Source organism: Anomalospiza imberbis, chromosome 22 (genome assembly GCF_031753505.1).
Source record: "Anomalospiza imberbis isolate Cuckoo-Finch-1a 21T00152 chromosome 22, ASM3175350v1, whole genome shotgun sequence".
In the NCBI taxonomy this organism is placed as follows: Eukaryota; Metazoa; Chordata; class Aves; order Passeriformes; family Viduidae; genus Anomalospiza; species Anomalospiza imberbis.
In genome coordinates this window covers 1,859,714-1,878,717 of record NC_089702.1, presented here as the reverse complement: position 1 = coordinate 1,878,717, position 19,004 = coordinate 1,859,714, and the positions used below count along the sequence as shown (strand labels likewise).

Sequence of the window (19,004 nt, the reverse complement as noted above, 5' to 3'; positions counted from 1 at the left end):
TTTGTCCCAAAACTGAAAGAGAGGAAAACCAAAACAAGCTTGATTTTGGACAGCAGCTGAGGTACTCAAAAGGGGACAAGTACCTGTTTCCATCTCCCAGCTCTGGCACCAGGTGAATCTGATGGACACAGAAGTGACTGTGTGAGTATTGACACCAACCCTGCTGACAGCTGTGGCCACAGCAGGATCTGAGAGACCACCAGCAGTTCTCTCTTCCACACAAGGCCTTTTTCCAGCTGCCTGTGTGCGAGATCTGGCTGCAGGCCTGCCTGCCCTGCTCACCCCAGCCATGCCCCCATGCTCCCAAGGTATTTTTGTGCTGGAGTTTGCCTGGGGCACTGCAATGCCATGAATAACTTCCCTGCTAAAAGCAAGAGGGGATGGAGAAATGGAAGAGGCAGGTGGGTTTTGGCAAGAGCAGCACAGAGGGAAAGATAAAGAATTTGGGTTGAGTCGGGGGTGGGGGAGGAAACAGAAACTTGATAAAAAACAAAGGGAGGTAAAGGACATTGGAGGAAAGCCAAATCAGACCAGGCTGCAGGCAAGGAGAGGGTGGAATTGAGGCAACACCAGGGCATGGATTTGTGTCTTTATAACAGGATCAGGTAGGATCAGATCCATGGCAGAGCCAGCAGGTGACTCAAAGTAACTGAATTAATGGGCAAGAGCTGAATCCAAGAGCTTATGGAAACATTTCAGCAGTGTAGGGTTGTCTTGCCCAATTCTCCATCCTGCCCATCCATGGAGTTGTGTCTCCAGATCTACCAGGGTCAGATGGAGACCAGAAAAACTCTGCAGAGGAAACACCTGGAGCAGCTGGGGGCATGTGGGGTGGGATGGGGGGACACAGCAGAGCTGTTCAGCAGAGTTTTCCACTGCCATCTACAATTTCTCTACATAAGCACCGGTCCTATCAAGGTGCAAAGCAGTGGAAATGTGAGAACTCTCATTCCCCATCTCATGACACTGCACCTGGTGCTGCAGCAAATGTTTTCTGGCTCAGCACATGCTGGCCCTGGGATCCAGCAGCCAAAATCCATTCCCAGATGCTTGTAGAGCTGTAGGAAAGCAGTTGGCAGCAGATAGAGCAAAGGTGACAAAATCTAAGGGCTGTGTTGTACATTCAGCTAAAAGCATCCCTGTAGGTAGAATATCTGCAAGGGTTCTGCCAGGGCTCTAAAACAGGGCCAGCAGCTGAGCACTTCTAATGTGCCATTGAGGACCTTTCCCATGGAGTCTTGGGAGTTATTTCTGCATCCAAAATGTTTCACCAACAGATACTGACAACATCATCAAGATCTGGTGGATCCAAGGCATCAGATTCTACAGACCTGATATCCACTAACCAAGACAAAAAGGAGAAGAACCTCCAAAATCCTCTGGAAAACATTCATAACCCTGGGTTAAAAAAGAGCAGAGAAATGTAATTTCATTGGGAAAATACCTTACAAGAAAATGAAGATTGTCAGTAAGTACAGACAACTTGGGATGTGCCTCTATCCATGGACAAAAGGTATACAAAGATTTCAGCAATTTATATTTCGTTGGGTAGTTTCTGTCTCAGGTGGCTGCCAAGATTTCTTACCTATAGCCATTAATATTTCAATTTGCTGTGTCACAGGGGATGCTGATAGGATGCTGATAGGAATGCATGGTTTGGCTGGGAGCTGGCAGAGGTGATCCCTCCAAACTCACATCCCAGGTTTCTATCAAAGGCTGGAAGCCAGAGCCAGGCCAGGCCAAACAAAGCTGGCAGAAGGTTTCATATATTTCAAAAATGAGGCCTGGCAGAAACTTTTACCCAAAGCTTTTCAGACAAGTGCAGAAGAAAGGCATTAGCAACCACAGCACAGGTTGCAGAGGCCACTGTCCCAGGCACGGCTCTGGGATTTAAAACTTGTATAAGCTGGGAAAAAGTAGAGTGGAGTTCATTTGTCCTAAACCTTTAATACACCTCCTGCCTGGGAAGTGCCTCCTTCTTTTCCTGGGCTCACTCAGTTTTGCAGCTCGAGACACCCAAGGTTAGGCTGGAAGCCACAGAAATGGTCAGTTTTAGAAAAGTGGAGCCTGGAGCACGCACAGCCATAGGGTCAGCGACATGTCCTGGGGCCTGGCTTTGCCACGGCACAAACCAGAGCACAGAAAAGGGTTTTGCAGGAGCAGTACAGGGAGCACAGGGTGGGCACTGTGATCTCAGCCAGCCGTCACCCCCACATGTCAGAGCAAACAGCCTCAGGGGGTGTTTCAGCAGCCGGGTTGAGAATGGGGACAGTGGTGAGGCCAGGGGATGAACACACAGCTCACACTTTGCTGCTGTCTCTGTAGGGGGTGTTGGATTTACACAATAATTTAGATGCAGTTGTGGAGGAGAGGGAAAAATTGCTTCACTGGGAATTGCCAGAGCCCCCCAGTGATGGCATGAAACAGGATTATGATTTGTGTGATTTGTGCTATTAAATAAATGTTTCCATTGAGCTGCTTGCCCCCAAAACAATGGTACTTTGGTCTTCCATGATGCTGCTTAGAGAAGGAGCCTGACTGGGAAGACACTGATGTGTCAAGGTAAGACATTTCCAGCATTCCCTATATTTAAGGTGTGACTTGCAAACTACCTTGTGTTTTCTCACAGAATCACAGAAATGTTTTGGTTGGAAGGGACCTCAAAAGCCTTTCTGTGTCCGGGGTCCTGCTGCTCTCCTGTGACTTCAAAGAGCTTCCTGGAGTCTCCAGTGCCTGGGGAAGAGGTGGCAGGAATGGCTGGGAGCTGCCACAGTGTGTCTGCCACAGCCCAGCACATCTCCCAAACCACAGGACCCAGCCCTACAGGTCCTGATTTCCTGCACCCAGCAAAGGCCAGGGATTTTCAGCGTGGCCGCACAAATGAGCAGGGATCCCTCTGGCCTGCTTTGCCAGGAGCTCTTTCCCATGACACTTTAATCCCACTGTGACAGCAACAAGCAGCACGAGGAGGTTTCACTGCACCCACCCGGTGCTCACACAACCCCTTCCACTCAACACCACAAAGAAAACAAATTCCTCACATCACCGTTCTCCCAGGAGCAGATGATCTCAGGAAAACCATCCTCCTGCTAAGGCTGGGCTGGCCCCTTGTGTGCCCAGGCTCTGTGCTGTGACACTGCTGAGGAAAGGTGGGACACCTCCCCATGCTCTGCCACCCAGCTCCCCACCTTTCCCTCTAGGACCTTTCCCTCTCACAGCAAGACCTGACATTTCTGTTTAGTCCTTGGGCCTAAAGCCCTGCTGCCTGTTGGTGCCCTGGAAGAGCTGAGAGGCAAACCAGCCTGGAAGGTTGTGCTAAAGGTGACACTGGGACAGTTGGGTCCCAGCAGAGAAGCAAAGCCTGTCTCCCCTCAGCTCCTCTCCCTGATCCCTCTAAAGCCCATCTCATGTTGGCCTTGTGCTGTGCCCTGAGCACCCAGGAGAGCCTGGAGCTGCTGCTGCTTCCCAGTGTGGGAAATGGATTTGTAGAAAATTCTCAAAGCCTGACAATGCTCACACTGTGCATCTGTATGCAAACCTTGAGATAAGAAATGCTGACTTAAAAATGCCATGGAATAGGACAGATATTGTTGAGAGAGAAATGGAAATAGAAACAAGTTTGAAGAATTTCCTACAAATCCACTTCCCACACCCAGGGCAGCATGGCCAGGCTGGGTAGGGATTCCTAATGCACCCTGCTACCATCTGTCCCAAAAAATCACTTGAGCCAGCACCCTTCATCCACCCAGGAGGTTCTGCCCCACACTGGGGCAGGAGAAGCATTAACTGGAGATAAATGAGGATACAAAACAAGACAATGCTCATCCATGAAGCAGCTGAAAAGGCTGATACCTGGGACCTGTGTGGTTTCCATGAACCTCCAGGGATGGTGGTGACCCCATTTCAGTACTGCTGGTTTGGGGGAGAAGGGACATTCCTGGGGACCCCAGGCTGACCCAAGCCTGAGCTGTGCTGGTGCCTGTGACAGACAGACAAAGTGTGAGGTGTGAGGTCTGCTCCCCTTGGCCTCATCCAGTCCCCAAGAAAATGCCACTGACCCAGTTTAGCCTGTCCAGAGAGTTCTGCTGCTGCTTTAGCTTTTCAGGGAAGCATTTTTTTCACAAACTGCACCACTCTGAGGGACAAGCTGGACAGACCTTAGAAAACAACAGGGAAAGGTAAAATAGAGCCTGAAGAGTTGGTGTGGGAAGAGGGCTGGGAGAGGAGCTGTGTTTTGATACCATCATCTCCAGTGCACTGGGGTGCTTTTCCCAGGAGAACCCAACCCCTCTGCGGGTATTCCTGGCACACTCTCTCTCAGAACAGGCCAAAGAGCAGGACAGCCACGTGCTGACATGTAGGGCTGGCAACACCCTTCTGACAGTCCAGAAGGGAAATTCTGTGCAGAGGATTCAAGTGGTGGTGGGGAAAGGGGGACCAGGTAATAGGATCCAAAGCAGAAGGAAAACCACAGTGTGAAGTGGCTCTGGTGTGGCCACAGTTGGCAGCTCTGGGCCTGGGCGTACGCTGGATGTGCCCTTAACCACACCAAGCTTGGCCTGGGCATCAGATACAGCCACAGCCAAGGCCCTTCCTCTGGCCTCGTGGTGGTGTTGAGCACCACAATGTCAGGAAATGTCACCCTGCCATGGTGGCCTGGTGCCAAACCAAGGTCTGGAGGAGCTATTTGGGACCACCTGGTAAAGGCATTCTCAGCCACTGCCGGAGTCAGCAGCTCCTGTGTGCCCAAGATGAAGGGCAAGGAGCCCCTGGTGTGGCACAGTCACTGCAGCACGAGGCCAGTCCCTCATCCCTCCCTGCACAGACTGAGCTGGGGTTCCACAGCTCCGGGAGCCTGCAGAGCACAGGGCACCTTGCAGTCATGTCTTTGAGGCTCAACAACACCTGCCCCAGTTCCATCAGCCCAGTTCCCAAGCTGCACAAGCAGTCACACCCAAACATGTGGCACAGGCAAAGGACAGCAACCAGGCGAAGGAGAATTGTTTGTTTTGCTGCTCTAGGAAAGTTGCCACTGACATGTCCTGCATGAGGTTTGGCTCACCAGAGTCACATTTCCTCAAGGCAAAAACACTTGAGCTCAGCCCACCTGGGCAGCCCTTACAGCTGGGTGGGCAGGAATGGGCATTCCCAGTTATCTCCTGCACAGGGTGTGTGAAAAGGAGAAGTACAGGAATAACATCATTGTGACTGTGGAGGAATGGGGTTAATCAAAAGTATTTCCCAGAGGTGAAAGGCAGAAATTGACATTCTTAAAAAACAACTGGTATTTATTGACTGACAAGAACACAGCAAAGCAGACACTTGTGCAACACTGGACAACACAAATATGCACATTATAATCAAAATGAATATATAAAAATTAACACAAGGTACAAACAGGACTGTAATGCAACTTAAACCCCATAGCACCACTTTCTTTCTAGAGTAAATACAAGAAATATAAATAACACCCATACTTCTTGTCACACAAGTTGTACATCTTGAGGTAGACAAAAGTTTTGTTTCCCTTAAAGCACAGACTCCTTTTTTTCCCCAAGTGAAATCTTTATTATATTGCTGAAATTGGCCTCCAGGTCTGACACGAGGTGTAGAGTGACTCTTGCAGGAGTGGGGTTTGTTATTCCCCTCATTGCTGGGATTTGGTTTACATGGCCCTTTTTGTTGATCTAGCACTGCCCTGCCCTTCCATCAGAGCAATGGATCTCTGGATAAGCCGAGATGAGATTTCTTCCCAAGCAGGTTCAGCTCCTCACTTGGGGATGGTGGGACCCATAAACATCAGAAATGGTTCAGTAAAACTTTTTATAGAATCCCAGAATGGTTTGGCTCAGAAGAGACCATAAAGCTCATCCCATTCCACCCCCGCCATGGGCAGGGACACCTTCCACTATCCCACGGTGCTCCAAGCCCTGTCTGACCTGGCCTTGGACACTGCCAGGGATGCGGCAGCCACAGTTTCTCTGGGCTCCCTGTGCCAGGGCTTGCCCACCCTCACAAGGAGGAATTCCTTCCCACTATCCCTCAGAAGCCTGCCCTCTGGCAGTGGGAAGCCATTCCCCCTTTCTTTGTCACTCCATCCCCTTGTAAAAAGGGATGGATGGGTGGATGGATGGATGGATGGATGGATGGATGGATGGATGGATGGATGATGGATGAATGGATGGATGGATGGATGGATGGATGGATGGATGGATGGATGATGGATGGATGGACGGATGGATGGATGATGGATGGATGGACGGATGGATGGATGATGGATGGATGATGGATGGATGGATGGATGGATGGATGGATGGATGGATGGATGGATGGATTTCTATTGCCCCCCTGCAACAGACCTGCTGGATCCATGACTACCAAGCCCAGCAATGCAACACACTATTCCACCAATAAAAGCTGGACTAGGAAGTCCTCAGAGGGACAGGGATTAACCTGTGTGAGCAGTGTAGCCCCTGTGTGGGCAGTGAGGAGCATGGTTTGGAGCTATGGCTGTTATTCGGATTTTAGGTGCAGAGGAAAAGATTCAGTCCAAACCAAAACACTCCCAGCAAGGTCTGTGTAGCTCACACTTTTACCATCAGTAGTCAATGAGGCACATTTGTACTTGGAAAAGGTTTTTTTTTATAGGCAGGGTATGAAGTTTCAGCTTTGCTGCCAAGAAGATTTCTTTGTCAAGACTTAATGCAATCCCCTTGTCATTCCAGTCAGTTACACATATAACCAAATCCACGGGATTTGCAGTAAATTGTAAGGTGTGTGACACAATTAAAAAGTCCAAATGGACTTCCAGATCTTCACAGCCCAGATCTCCAGGAGGTGGCAGAAGAGCTTTGCTCAAGATGATGCTTGGTCTTGGTTCGGAGGAAAATACAATTCAAGCCTAAGAATATTGAGGGCCAAACAGACTTAGGTTTTGCTCCCTGCTCCCACTGCTATCAGTTGAATTAAATCACATTTCAGAATATCAACTCAACAAAACAGTCCTGGACAACTGAATGAAATAAAAACCTCAAAGCCACAATATCTGTCCCAAGTAAACTTTGTCCCTCCTTTATCCATGGCACCATCTCTAAAAAAATCGATGATAAAAAAATCTCTAAAAATCAAAAGGATTGACATCACTGTTACCTCAAACTAAAACTATGCTCAAGTCTTTTCTCAATCCTCAAATCAGGCATTTGAAATTATTTCTTTCCCATCAGTGTTCATTGTTTGGTTTCCAGCCCCTGAGGCTGTGCTGCCTGGCAGGGGTTGGACAGGAAGATTTGCAGAATGTCAGGAGGGGCTGAAGAAGGCTCTGAGTTAACCAGAGCAAAGCTGGGGGACATCAGATGTCCTTGTCCAGACCTGGCTTCACAGTGAACAACCCAAATTCACTCCAGCCCAATGCCAAATCTCCACATCCCATTGAGCCCAAACCCACCCCAGGGTACCAGAGAATTAACCATCCCTTCCTCAGGTCTTCTCCAGCAGCTCTAAGCCACACAGGACAAAAAAATTACCAAAAGTCCCCTTTGGTACATGAAGAAACTTAATTTTCCCTGAAATTTGGTTTTGTCCAGTTCTTATTCAGCAATTCCTGTGCAGCTTTGAAAAGAGCAAGAGGACACAGTGGTGTCTCCTCTACTTGCTTCCCAAGGAATGGGATCCAGCTCTTTCCACTGAGCCTGTTTAAATGGGAATGATCCATGTAATGGCATGGGATCCCAAAGGACCCTCCTGAGATGGGGTGTTCCCTTCCTCTCTGATGCTGGACAAGGCTGGAGGTCAGTGGGGCAGAGGGTTTGGGATCAAGAGTTCAGCCAGAGTGAGTTCCCTGCTCAATTCACTCACTATGCCAATTTTAGCTTATTTGGAAGCTTTTTCATTGAGTGCTCAAAAGTGAGACTCGTGGGAAGATTTCAACTCCAAAAGGATTAAAAGTAACATATAAATAATGGTCTGCTCTTGGGTATTTAGGAGGTAAAAAAAAAATGTAAGGCTAATTAGGCCTATTTGCAGTATTATGTCTGTCATAAACTCTTTAATTCAGTTCAAGTCAACTTGAGCCAGAAAATGGATAAAAAGGAATAAGCCCTTTAAAAGACCTGTAGCTGGTGAGAGGGAAGTGGCCTCCAAAGAGCCAGTTTGCTTGATCTGCTCTGAGACTGCTCTGTGCCAGCACTGGAGGGAGCAGACGTCAAAAACAGTTGTAAAAACCAAAAGGGCAACAAAGTCAAGGTAAAGAGAGTGTGAGCACACGCTCCTCGCTGCGGGGAGTTGCTGAGAGCAGCTGTAATGAGTGGCTCAGCTGCCCCACTCCAGCAGATCCACACTGCCGAGCTGAGCACCCAGGCAGATCCCACACCTCTGAGGAGAGCTCCATCCTATTGGAACTCAGCCCAATTCCACCTGTGGATGAGCCCATCTGGCTACCCAAACCAGCATCTTCACCCCTTACACTGCCAGTGAATTTGGATTTGAGCTTTAGGATTCCCGTGTTCTTTGCAGCACCAGCCCATCTCCACTCTGGCTGGTTTGTACCCATTGCCAAGAATGAGTAAATACAGCAAGTTTGTTACCTCAGGGACAATCCAGAGCTTCTGCAGGATGAACCTGGAGCAGGAAAATGCACTGTCAGAGAGCTGAACACCCAGAGAGGCTGTGCTACACCTACATTTACCTGGTGGCCGGGTCAGGGGGTGCCTTGCTGCCATTCCCAAAACTGCTCCCTAAATCACAGCCAAAGGAACTGAACAGGCTGTGTCTGGTGTGTTCAACTAAAAGTCAAAGGGAAAAACAACTTTCAAAGTCAGGGGCTTGTGACTCTATAACAGCCTGTGCTCTTTTCCCTGGTCACCTTCCCTCACCCTGCAGGGGCTGGATATACCCAGCTTCTCAGGGCAGGGATTGTCACTCATGACTTGCACCTTTTCCAGATGCCCTGGTTCCCGTGGTTCCTAATTCCCTTTCAGAGGCTTTACCTGTCATTGGCACAGGGCAAGACTGTGGGATGGGACACACCTCGGGCACCAGGCAGAGTGTGCTGCACATAGGACAAAAAGGTGATTGATTGATTGATTGATTGATTGACTGGGGGGGAGGAGGAAGAGAGATGCATAACTGGCACCATCACCCTGGATCACCCCTGTGAGGCCATATGCTGCAGAGGGGTGACTTCACAGCCCTCAGCTGAGTTCCCACGACTCAAACACTGTCACTGCAGCAGTTCCAGGTGACCTGGAACAGCAAGGTTAAAACGTGTTTAAAATGCACCTGGAGTCCAATACCCGAACTACAGACCTGGGAGGTGATGGACATGAGCTCCCTTTGTTTGTAAACTGGTATTTCTGAGGCACAATTCTTGGGCCAAAATGAGATTATTCAGCAGTGTGTAGGTGAATTGACAGCAGAAAGGGTTCAGCCAGCTCCCAGGGCATGGCACTGGCAATCCCCCACTGCCAGAGTCCTTCTGCCTCGGTGCAGGAGCACGGCTGTCCCTGCCACACCTGGCGCCAGTCTCTGGTTGTGGACTTCCCGGTCCCTTAATTCTCTTCTCTGCAGGATCCAGGGCACGAGCCCTCAGTGTCCCCAATGCATCTCCAGGAGTGCACCTGAGGGGTGCAGAAGGAGGATATTCCCAAACAGAGAAGTTGAACTTGAGGGACATTTGTGGCTGCATCAGGGTTTCTGCTGTCCCCGCATCCCCCCTGCTCTCTGTCCCTCCTTCCTGACCCCACACACGACAAAGCCTCTGGTTTTCCCTGCTCATGCAGGAGCTCTCCCCAGGCTGGAGCATCTCAACACCAAGGCTGGAGCATCTCAACGCCAAGGTTGGAGCGCCTCAACGCCGAGGTTGGAGCATCTCAATGCCAAGGTTGGAGCATTTCAATGCTGAGGTTGGAGCATCTCAACACCAAGGTTGGAGCATCTCAATGCCAAGGTTGGAGCATTTCAATGCTGAGGTTGGAGCATCTCAACACCAAGGTTGGAGCATCTCAATGCCAAGGTTGGAGCATTTCAATGCTGAGGTTGGAGCATCTCAACACCAAGGTTGGAGCATCTCAATGCCGAGGTTTGGAGCATCTCAATGCCGAGGCTGGAAGAGCAATGCACGCATTTGGTGCTCACCTTTGCCCTCACCCCACAGCAGAGAGTCATGTCCCTGTCCCCCTGCTGCTCCCCTGGACTCGCCTCGCCCCTCGGGGCTGTCCCTACTGCTTGCAGCTGTAAACCACCTCCTCCTGCATGCACTGCTGGCACTCCACGTAGCAGCACCACTGCACCTGGCAGTGGCACGAGAAGGTGACCAGGCGGCTCTGGGTGTTGTAGCCCCGGCCGCAGCACATGCTGTCGCAGTTGCCCTCGCGGGAGCAGGTCCTGCCCGCGGTGCCCAGGGAGTATTTGCTGGGCCGGCAGAAGCTGGGCGAGTCCTCCACGTACACCAGGTCCGTGGGGCGGGGCAGGGCGGGCTGCTTAGCCGAGTGGCCATGTCTGTGCGGCCCCGCCAGCTCCGAGTGTCCCACGGCATCGTTGCTGGTGCTGAAGACCTTGACGGCGTCATCGTAGCGCAGCTTCAGGAGCCGCCCGATCTCGTGGAAAGGCGAGAGCTGCTTCCAGCACGTCCTCACCGCGCAGGAGCCGGACACGCCATGGCACTTGCAGGTGGTTTTGAGGCCATTCTTTACTGCCTGATGAGGAAGAAGAGTGGTGGTTATTATCTGCCAAGACCTAGTTCTGGTAGAGGCAACACCTCAGATCACAGACAAGTGCTGCAAGCACTTCAGTTTTATAGGCATTATTTCTATTCTATGGAGGAAAAAATGTTAATAATAATAATTTTTTTTTTAAAACCCAAGCAAAAAAAAAACCAACCAAACAAACAAAAATTAAAAACCAAAACAAAAACACACCAAAAAACCCCCAAAGAACCCCCCCAAAAAACCCCAGCAAAGCAGAGGAATAGCTGCAGAGTTGACAGATGAGCCAGAGAGTGGATAGCCTGAGGACAACCAGCTAAACACTAAGCAAGTTCTTAAATAAGTTCTTATTAATTCTATTTGGCACAGTAGGAGTAGTCAATCATAAAACTGAGTATCTCCAACATGGTGGATTCCTTTTGGTATATTCAAATGAAGACAGTGCTCTAATTAAACAATCAATTTGACTCAGTAAATGGAAGACAATGATGAGTCAGTAGCCTGTAACCTACAGGTCAAAATGTTCAATGTGATGATCTCTCTGACCCAAACCTATGACAGAACTCGTTCCATAGCAAGTCACCAGCAGACTCATAATTGATCTCAAGAGTTTCAGTCTTTAATCTGCTTCACACATGCCACCAGCTCTAAACTCCAGCTGTCCTCAGAACCACCTGTGGCCCCGGCATAACCCCTGGAGTCATTCAGCTGTGGAGGTTCACAGCTGTCACTGTGCTGTGTCTCCCTGTCACCCACCCTGGGACCACTGGAGGACACAGGTTGTTCCTCTGCTACTGAACTTGCATCTCCTCACACAAGAGCTCAGGAGACTTCCCAGGGACTCTCTGCACCACAAGGCCCAGGACACACAGGTGAACAGGTCTGGTTTGTGAGAAGGGCAGTGAACACCCCTCTCACACACAGGATGGGTTGGAAGACTCACACTGAGTCCAAAGTTCATCCCAAGCCCGCCAGTGCAGCTCCTACCTTGATGCCCACGTTGGTGTTATGGATGTCCACCTTGGCACGCAGGTCTTTGCCGATCCTCTTCTGCCCCAGGAACTTTTTCAGGAACTTGGTGCTGTACTTGAGGTTGTCCCCGCAGACGCCCCACTGCCAGGCCTTGCGGTTCTCCAGGCCCGGGGAGTCGTCGCAGGTGCAGCGCTCCATGCGCCCCGCGCTGCACGCCCGCGCCAGCGAGTGCGTCAGGGCGGCCGAGGACACGGCGTACAGGAAGGCTGTTTCCTTAAAACCTGCACGGGAGAAGGATTGGGAGATGGGAGGATCAGGAAAGGCACCTCCCTGCCTCTCCTGCCTAAACCCAAGCACAGTAATTAGAAGTACCAAGAGACCAAACTCCTGCACCACTCCCACACCGTCCCCGGCAGAGGAACAGAGCTTGAAGGGATCGGTGTAGTGACACGCCAGTCTCACCCATGACTGCTTCAATGTGGACAAGGGAAGGGTGCCAACAGACACACAGTCCTGGGAAAACACCCAACTGCAAAAAGTGACAGCCACCAAGCTCTGTTTGTCCCCAGCACAGAGGTGATAGGTGCAATGATAGACCACAATTGAAATCACATTGTGTCATAAAATCAGGAAATCTATAGTAGAGACTGAGAAAATGTCCCAAAATACAACCTGTTATTTTAAAATATTTTTAACTGGGACTGTAGCAGTATTTTCTATCAAAAGACATGTAGTTGGAATGGGAAGGGTTCCATGTTGAAGGACATCATGGCAAGAAGGCAAATCATACACGTGTGTGAGTTTTCTGAATTCCCTGTAAATTATCTACTCCCAGTGACTGTGGGGGTGTGTTCTGAAGCTGTTCTCCTCCACAAAGCAGGATTCCCAGCTTGGCTACAATCCCTGAGGTCATGGTGTGACTATGACCTTTTAACCAGGAAACAAAGTACAATGACTGCATGAAAACTGAGTGTAGAGACATGAGATCAGACAGGAATAGGAATATTGATACCCATGATCTTCATAGAAGTTTCAGAAACTCTGACACAAACCTGACCCAAATGCTAAAATATTTTTATTTATTTATATTTACCTCCTCTGCTATTCAGTCCTGGGGAAAATCTTAATATTTCCTCTAGAGTTCATTTGCAGGAAAAACATTGTTTAATAAGTCCAAAATTTAGGTATTAGTGCAAGGAAGAGAGAGACAGGTGACTGATCAATAGCTCTGAGTGCAGCAATGGATAAGATCAGCCAAAATAGAAAAAGTTTGGTTTATGGAAGACAGAGCGCTTACAAATCGCATGTAAGAAAAGATAATGAAGAAAATAAATATTCCACATGTGAAAATTCCAAATCTCCTTCCGCATCAGAAGGAAAATCTGTTTTTCCCAATAATGGAAGACAGAAAGAAAACCACAGAGACTTGACCTAGACTTGCACTGAGCCCTGCCTGGAGCAAAGGTTGGAAGCCACTTCTAGAATTCACCAAGTCCAACCTCAAATCTCTCCATCATTCTGTTCCCTCAGAGATCTCCCTTCCAGCTGTAATAGTGGATCAGAACACTGAGTGCTGAAATCTGAGTGATGTCCACCATAAACATGACCAAGAGAGCAGGACAAAGAGTTCTTCTGATGGTTGCCAGCAAGAAGAATGAAAAATGTGACTAATCATGAACATAATGGAGAGGCTTCATTAGCAACTTCAGTAGACTTCATAGGAGCTCTTTGGAATTGCAGAATTTTATATGAAGATCTACCAACAGCATGAAGATCTGCCAACAGCATAGACATGAGGGGAGACCTGGGGAAATATGGAGGAGACAAGGAGATCAACCAACAATCTGCTTCCTGCCTCACCATTTTGGTTACCGTAACCACTGGGACAATAATTTGCAATTAATCTTTCTGGTCGATGATCCTCTGCAAAATTTCTCAGGGTACTCTAAAGATAATGAAAGAATGTCACAAAATCCACCAGAAGTTTTTTAAAAGCTGGAATGGGACATGGTCAATGCAGGCTGTGGACAGTAGCATGATGCTCACACATTTTCAAACAGTGTCTAAGCCTCTCCAAAGAAGATAAGAGAGGATAAACATACTTGAGATCCTAAATCTGCTAAATCGTTCCAGCAGCCAATCTCCAAATGCTTACCAGCTTCCCAACATCCCCTCTGACACACTGATCCCAGAGGTGAGGAGAGCATTCCGGAGGTCCTTTCCCATGCCATGAGGAGCCAGCAGGCCCCGTCGGCTCCACAGCCCCTGCTAAATCTGACTCTTTGTGGATCACCACACTGCTCCTGCTATTTCAGATGCTTTGGTTTCCCCATGTTTTCCTGCCAGTTTTCAGCCCACTGGAAATCAGAGGCCATTGCTGTGGTCAGGCCACTGCAGACAGCAGCAAATGCAGATACCCATCAGACTTTGAAACGTCTCCTTCTCCTTCAAACAAAGCTTCCACATCACCAGGCTGCCAAATACTTGTCTGAAAAGTCTAAGGTGATTCCCTCCACTCTGTCATGAGGAATCAACCACCATTTAATTGTTAATTCACAAAACAAATGAGGGAAGTAAAAGCTGTCCTTCAGCCTTTGTGGGAAGTGTGGCACAGCAGCTGCTGGAGCTGGGTTTTCAGGAGGACACACCACAAATGGCAGTGACCAGCTCCAAGGAGCACAGTTTGGGATCTGAACAGAGGCTGCTCCATGTGTCCTGCTATCTCTCCTCCCACAGTGACAACAGAGCTCCTGTCACCACAGGCAGTGGGGCCTGGAGCCAATTCTGGGCTCTCAGGGCCAGGGCTGGGAATGGGTCGCTCCCCTGACCCCACTGAGCGTCTCGTCAGGGACAAAATGGAATCTGAAGCTCTCGGTGCAGGGGGAACATCTGGGTGCAGATGTCTCTGCTGGGCAGTTTGGCTGCAAACATCCAGCACAGAGATGAATTTCAGGAGGCTGCAGCAAACCAGCTCCCCCTGGTAGGACCTTCCATGTGTCCAAGCCTTGCCCTGAGCTCTCCAGCAGGATTTCTTAGCTTGGAAGCCTATAAATACAGAAGGACTTCTGCTGCAATGGCACCGCTGTTGTGTGCTGTGGTGTGCTCCAGACCACAGGGAAAATTGTAACGGGAGGAGTTTCACTGTGGGGTGACTCTGCCAAAGGAAAGATGCTCAGAGTTTGCACTGCTGTAGTGAAGGAGTGAGAGTTTCAGAGCAGGTGGGGGAGGCATCTCACTGAAAACAACAACAAAACCAACCAACCAAAAAAAGCTATAGAAGTATAGAAATATTAAGGATGGAAGGAGTCTTGAGGTCTTCAGAACAACCTCCTGCTCAAAGCAGGGCTGACTCCAATGCCAGCTGCTAAGGGCCTTTTTGCTCAGAAGAATTTTTTTCTCCAAATCTCCCATCATGGAAATTCTGTGTCTGTGAGTCACCACTCCTCTGCTGTACCCATTCCTGGATTCCTCATGACAACGGTGAAACAACTGCTGGAAGGTCAGAGTCCAACCAGCAGGAGGCAAAGGAGTGGATTAAGGGATGGAAGGACTGCAAAGCACTCATTTCTCAAGAAGGATTGTGTGAGTGACTGGCTCTGATATCTTTGCTAAAGGTATTTCTTTCCCAGATCACTGAGTTGTTTGAGATGAAATCCTGCTTTACCTGACTTCCAGCAGCCCTTAATGTTGGGCTGCCAGGACACCAAAAGGGCATCACTGCTTTACATGTCTTTATAAAGACACCAACTGCCCCTGTGTAACAAGGTGGCTTGAAATCATTTAAACTCTAACACTTTCCATGGATCTTTAAAGAAGTGGAGAAGGAATGCAAGAGGATTTTGCATGGATCACTGAGGAGTAATAGGTGTCATAAGTGCCACAGAAAGGCTGCAGATAATGCAAAAGGAGTTTCCCAGTTGTACCCAGAAAACTATCAAGAACAACAAATGGTGCAGACTGGTAAAATAAATATGGCATTTCCAGAACCAGAAAACCCTTGGCTTATTTTTTATTTGTTTGTTTTTTGGCATCTCTAGAAGCAGCAAAAGCACTGATGATCCAGATCAGTCACAGAAGCTTGTCAGCTGTGATTGCAAATTGAATGTGGCTTTTCACCTGTTACAAAAATGGCCCGTCTCACTGGGAAGGACCTTTTTTCACTCTCTTGCACCCTTAAGACCATTTAGGACTGCCAAAAATCTGTATTTTTCTTCATGGTTTCTCCAGGACCATGGAGATATCAAATTATTTAAACATTTCTAAAATGCCTCGTCACTACCCGGGTGACAGGGGAGAGTTGCATGACCAACAATTTCCAAGAAAGTTCCAACAAATGTCACAAACTGATCAAAAGTGGCAGCTGAAAGCCATGTTTGTGTTCTTCATGAAAGAAACAAACCCCTTTGCAAGCTAAAGAAAAATGAGGACTAATAATTGCTCCCAGCCAAGTGTCCTGTCACACAGGGGTGCACACAGCATACTTGGCTGTATTAAATCATCATTTGATCCTAAAAATTGTGTAATAAAAGTTTTCAAACACTTATCCCCATCTGCCAAAACAGGTTTGAAATTACAGGTGATATTTTATTTTGTCAGTCAGAAGCCCATGGAAATGTTAAGGCATGCCACTGCCAGATAATTAAATGTTTCCCAGCTATTTGAAAATGAGGATTATTCAATTGTCATTTTCAAGTTCTTTGAGGTTGATGAAGGTGCAGATGTGAGAAAGACACTCAAAATGATCATGAACAGTTTCTTCCACTGCCTGATAAAAAATTCACACTAGAGCCTTGGAATGAAGAAAATCTTATCTTGCATGTGGTGACTTCATAAAATATTAAGTTGATATTTAATGTAATAAAAATTGATAATTTTTAAAGGAAACATTAAAAAGTTTTGATCCCAATGTTAATTAAAATTAGCATTGATTTTCATCAAAATTAATACTGGCTTCTTCAGGTCCTTTTTTTAAAAACATAAAGTTGCTAAACATTATCAAAGGGCTGAAACTCAATAAATCTGAAGACTGAAGCTTAGTAAGTGCTAATAGAAGTTATTGAAGAGCTGAAACTCTGTAATAGTCAGGCTTTGGTTGGATCAGGACAGGTGTGGCAAACCCTATATGCATTCTCAGGGAATTTTTATGAAGAAATATTTTCAGTGTCCATCTTCATTGTATTTTTCTCAAGCATTGGAAGGATTTATTATGTTCCCTTCTACCTCAAATCCAGACATTACAGGACAATTTCTTCATCTAAAGCATTTTGGGAAACAAAAACCCAGTGGGTCTTCTGACCACTCTGCTCAAATTTCTCCAAATTTATGTGAAAGAGTCTTAGAAGAGATTTGTCAACATGCACTGAGATGTCTGCATGCAGATAAATAGCTTTTTCAAACAGTAAACAGGTTTAAATTTTGTATTTGAGAATAACAGAGGTTAACATGAATATCCAAGGCACTGAAAGGATTTTTTCCTTTAACTGACCCTGTTTTCCCACAGCACCACCCCAGCTGAGGAGGGAGCTCAGTGTAAGGAGCTCTGCTCTCAGAGAACCAGCCACCAGCCAAGGATGTGATCCTCCTCCCACTTTCCAGTCCCTGACAAATCATGCTGGGAAGATGAGGACAGGGCTTATTTTGTGGCAGAGGAGCCCAATCTGCCCAGCTCCCATCTCTGGGTGAAACAGAGATCTCAGCACTCCCGTCACTTTGCTTCATGTGAGATTTAATTTGGGACATCCTGGGGGCTGCAGCCAGAGTTTCCCTGCACAACAACTGTGGAAGAGGTTTCACAGTGACTTCTGTAAGCCAGAGAGAACTTTGATAAGAGGATCCATGTCTACCACTGAAAGAATTTCCTACCAAGGTTGTTGACACAGAAACCAAGAAAGAAAGAAGGATAAATAAGAGAAACCTGCAACTGCCTATTCCCATCAGCACTTTGTTTGTCTCTGGTGAGCAATGAGTAAAGTGTAAACTTCTGAGCTTTGTAAGAATGTATAAAAAGCATGCATGCTATAATAAAAACAGTTTGAAGCCTTCTGAAAATGGAGAGTGTTGCTTTGAAAATGGAGTGTGGAGTGCTGTCTCCATCTCTACCACGACATTGTGGGAGATTTAATTTGGCACATCCCGGGGGCTGCAGCCAGAGTTTCCCTGCACACCAACTACCTTGTACCTCTCTTGAGCAGGCTGGGCCGGCCCTCCAGGCTGCAGTTCCAGCGCTCGCTGCGGAACTGGAACTGGCACTCGAGGATCCCCAGGCGGATCGCGTCCCGCAGCGTCTCCGCCAGCCCCGGCTCCCTCCGGCACAGCCGCTTCTGCTTGCGGGACAGCTGGAGCAGCTCGCACTGCTTCACGTGCCCCTTGCCCGGGCCAGAGCCCCCCGGGGCGCCCAGCGATGGGAAGTGGGTCAGGGCTTCTTTCCCGGTCAGGCTGGAAGGAAAGAAGCAGGAGAAGAGGTGAGTATGGGAGCACATCCCTGGGACTGATGCCTTGGGAAGGCTGAGCTGGAACAGAGACTGCAGGAGCTAAAGAATAAAGTAGGGATTTCTTAGGAGGCCTCAATGGATCCACCTTGGGCAGCACCAGAGCCCAGCCAGGGCTGCACCCCAGGTGAACCCAAAATGGTCACAAAATGCCCCACTGGTCACAGGGTCTCTCACTGTGATCAGCTCTGCTCCATTTGCACATTGGAGTTCATTGTCCCATTCCAGCTCCAGCCCATGCAGTCCCATCCTGCTTGTTTCTCTCTCTCCAGCCCACGTTGTTTGTGCTCTTGGGCCTGAAATCTGGACCATTTGTCCTTGGTTCCCATCTGGAGGAGGAATTGTTTTGTCTCCCTACTCTGTGCAGAGAGCTCACCATCCCCTCATATGAAGCCCAGACCCACACACTAAAGCAGCACAGAACCTGAAAAATACAAAAGCTCAGACCTGCGGCATCAGGATGATTCAGGGTCATGTTGGGCAGGAGCTCTGAGCCACCCTGAGGTGCCCCTGCCCGTGGCACAGGACTGGACTGGGTGGTCTTTAAAGGTCCAACCCACACCACTTTGGGATTCTGTGATGATTCTAAGACCACCATCATGGAAAAGGTGAAGAAGGGAAGGATATTCAGGAAGCTGCAGGTTGGGGCATTTTACCAGCTCAGAAGATTTATCAATACAGATTGATTAGATCTGGTGTCCCATTCCCACCACACACCAGGGCAAAGTCCCAGACTGATGCCACAGGGAGGAGGAGAAAGCCATGTGTGCTGTCACCAGCAACCCCTTGGGAAGTTCTCTTGGCTCCATGTAGAGAACATGACAACAGCCATTCATGGGTCACA

The 19,004-nt window shown here is 48.4% G+C and overlaps 1 protein-coding gene across 1 annotated transcript; it reads right to left on the bottom strand.

The window, feature by feature from the left end:
* Positions 1-10,099: 10,099 nt before the first annotated feature.
* Positions 10,100-18,201, bottom strand: WNT9B (Wnt family member 9B). The gene is made up of 3 exons (XM_068212248.1): positions 17,851-18,201; positions 11,688-11,953; positions 10,100-10,691 (listed from the first exon to the last, which is right to left on the bottom strand). Exons 1-3 carry the CDS (start codon positions 18,149-18,151, stop codon positions 10,215-10,217), a joined length of 1,044 nt encoding a protein of 347 aa, XP_068068349.1. The 5' UTR covers positions 18,152-18,201; the 3' UTR covers positions 10,100-10,214.
* Positions 18,202-19,004: the final 803 nt, after the last annotated feature.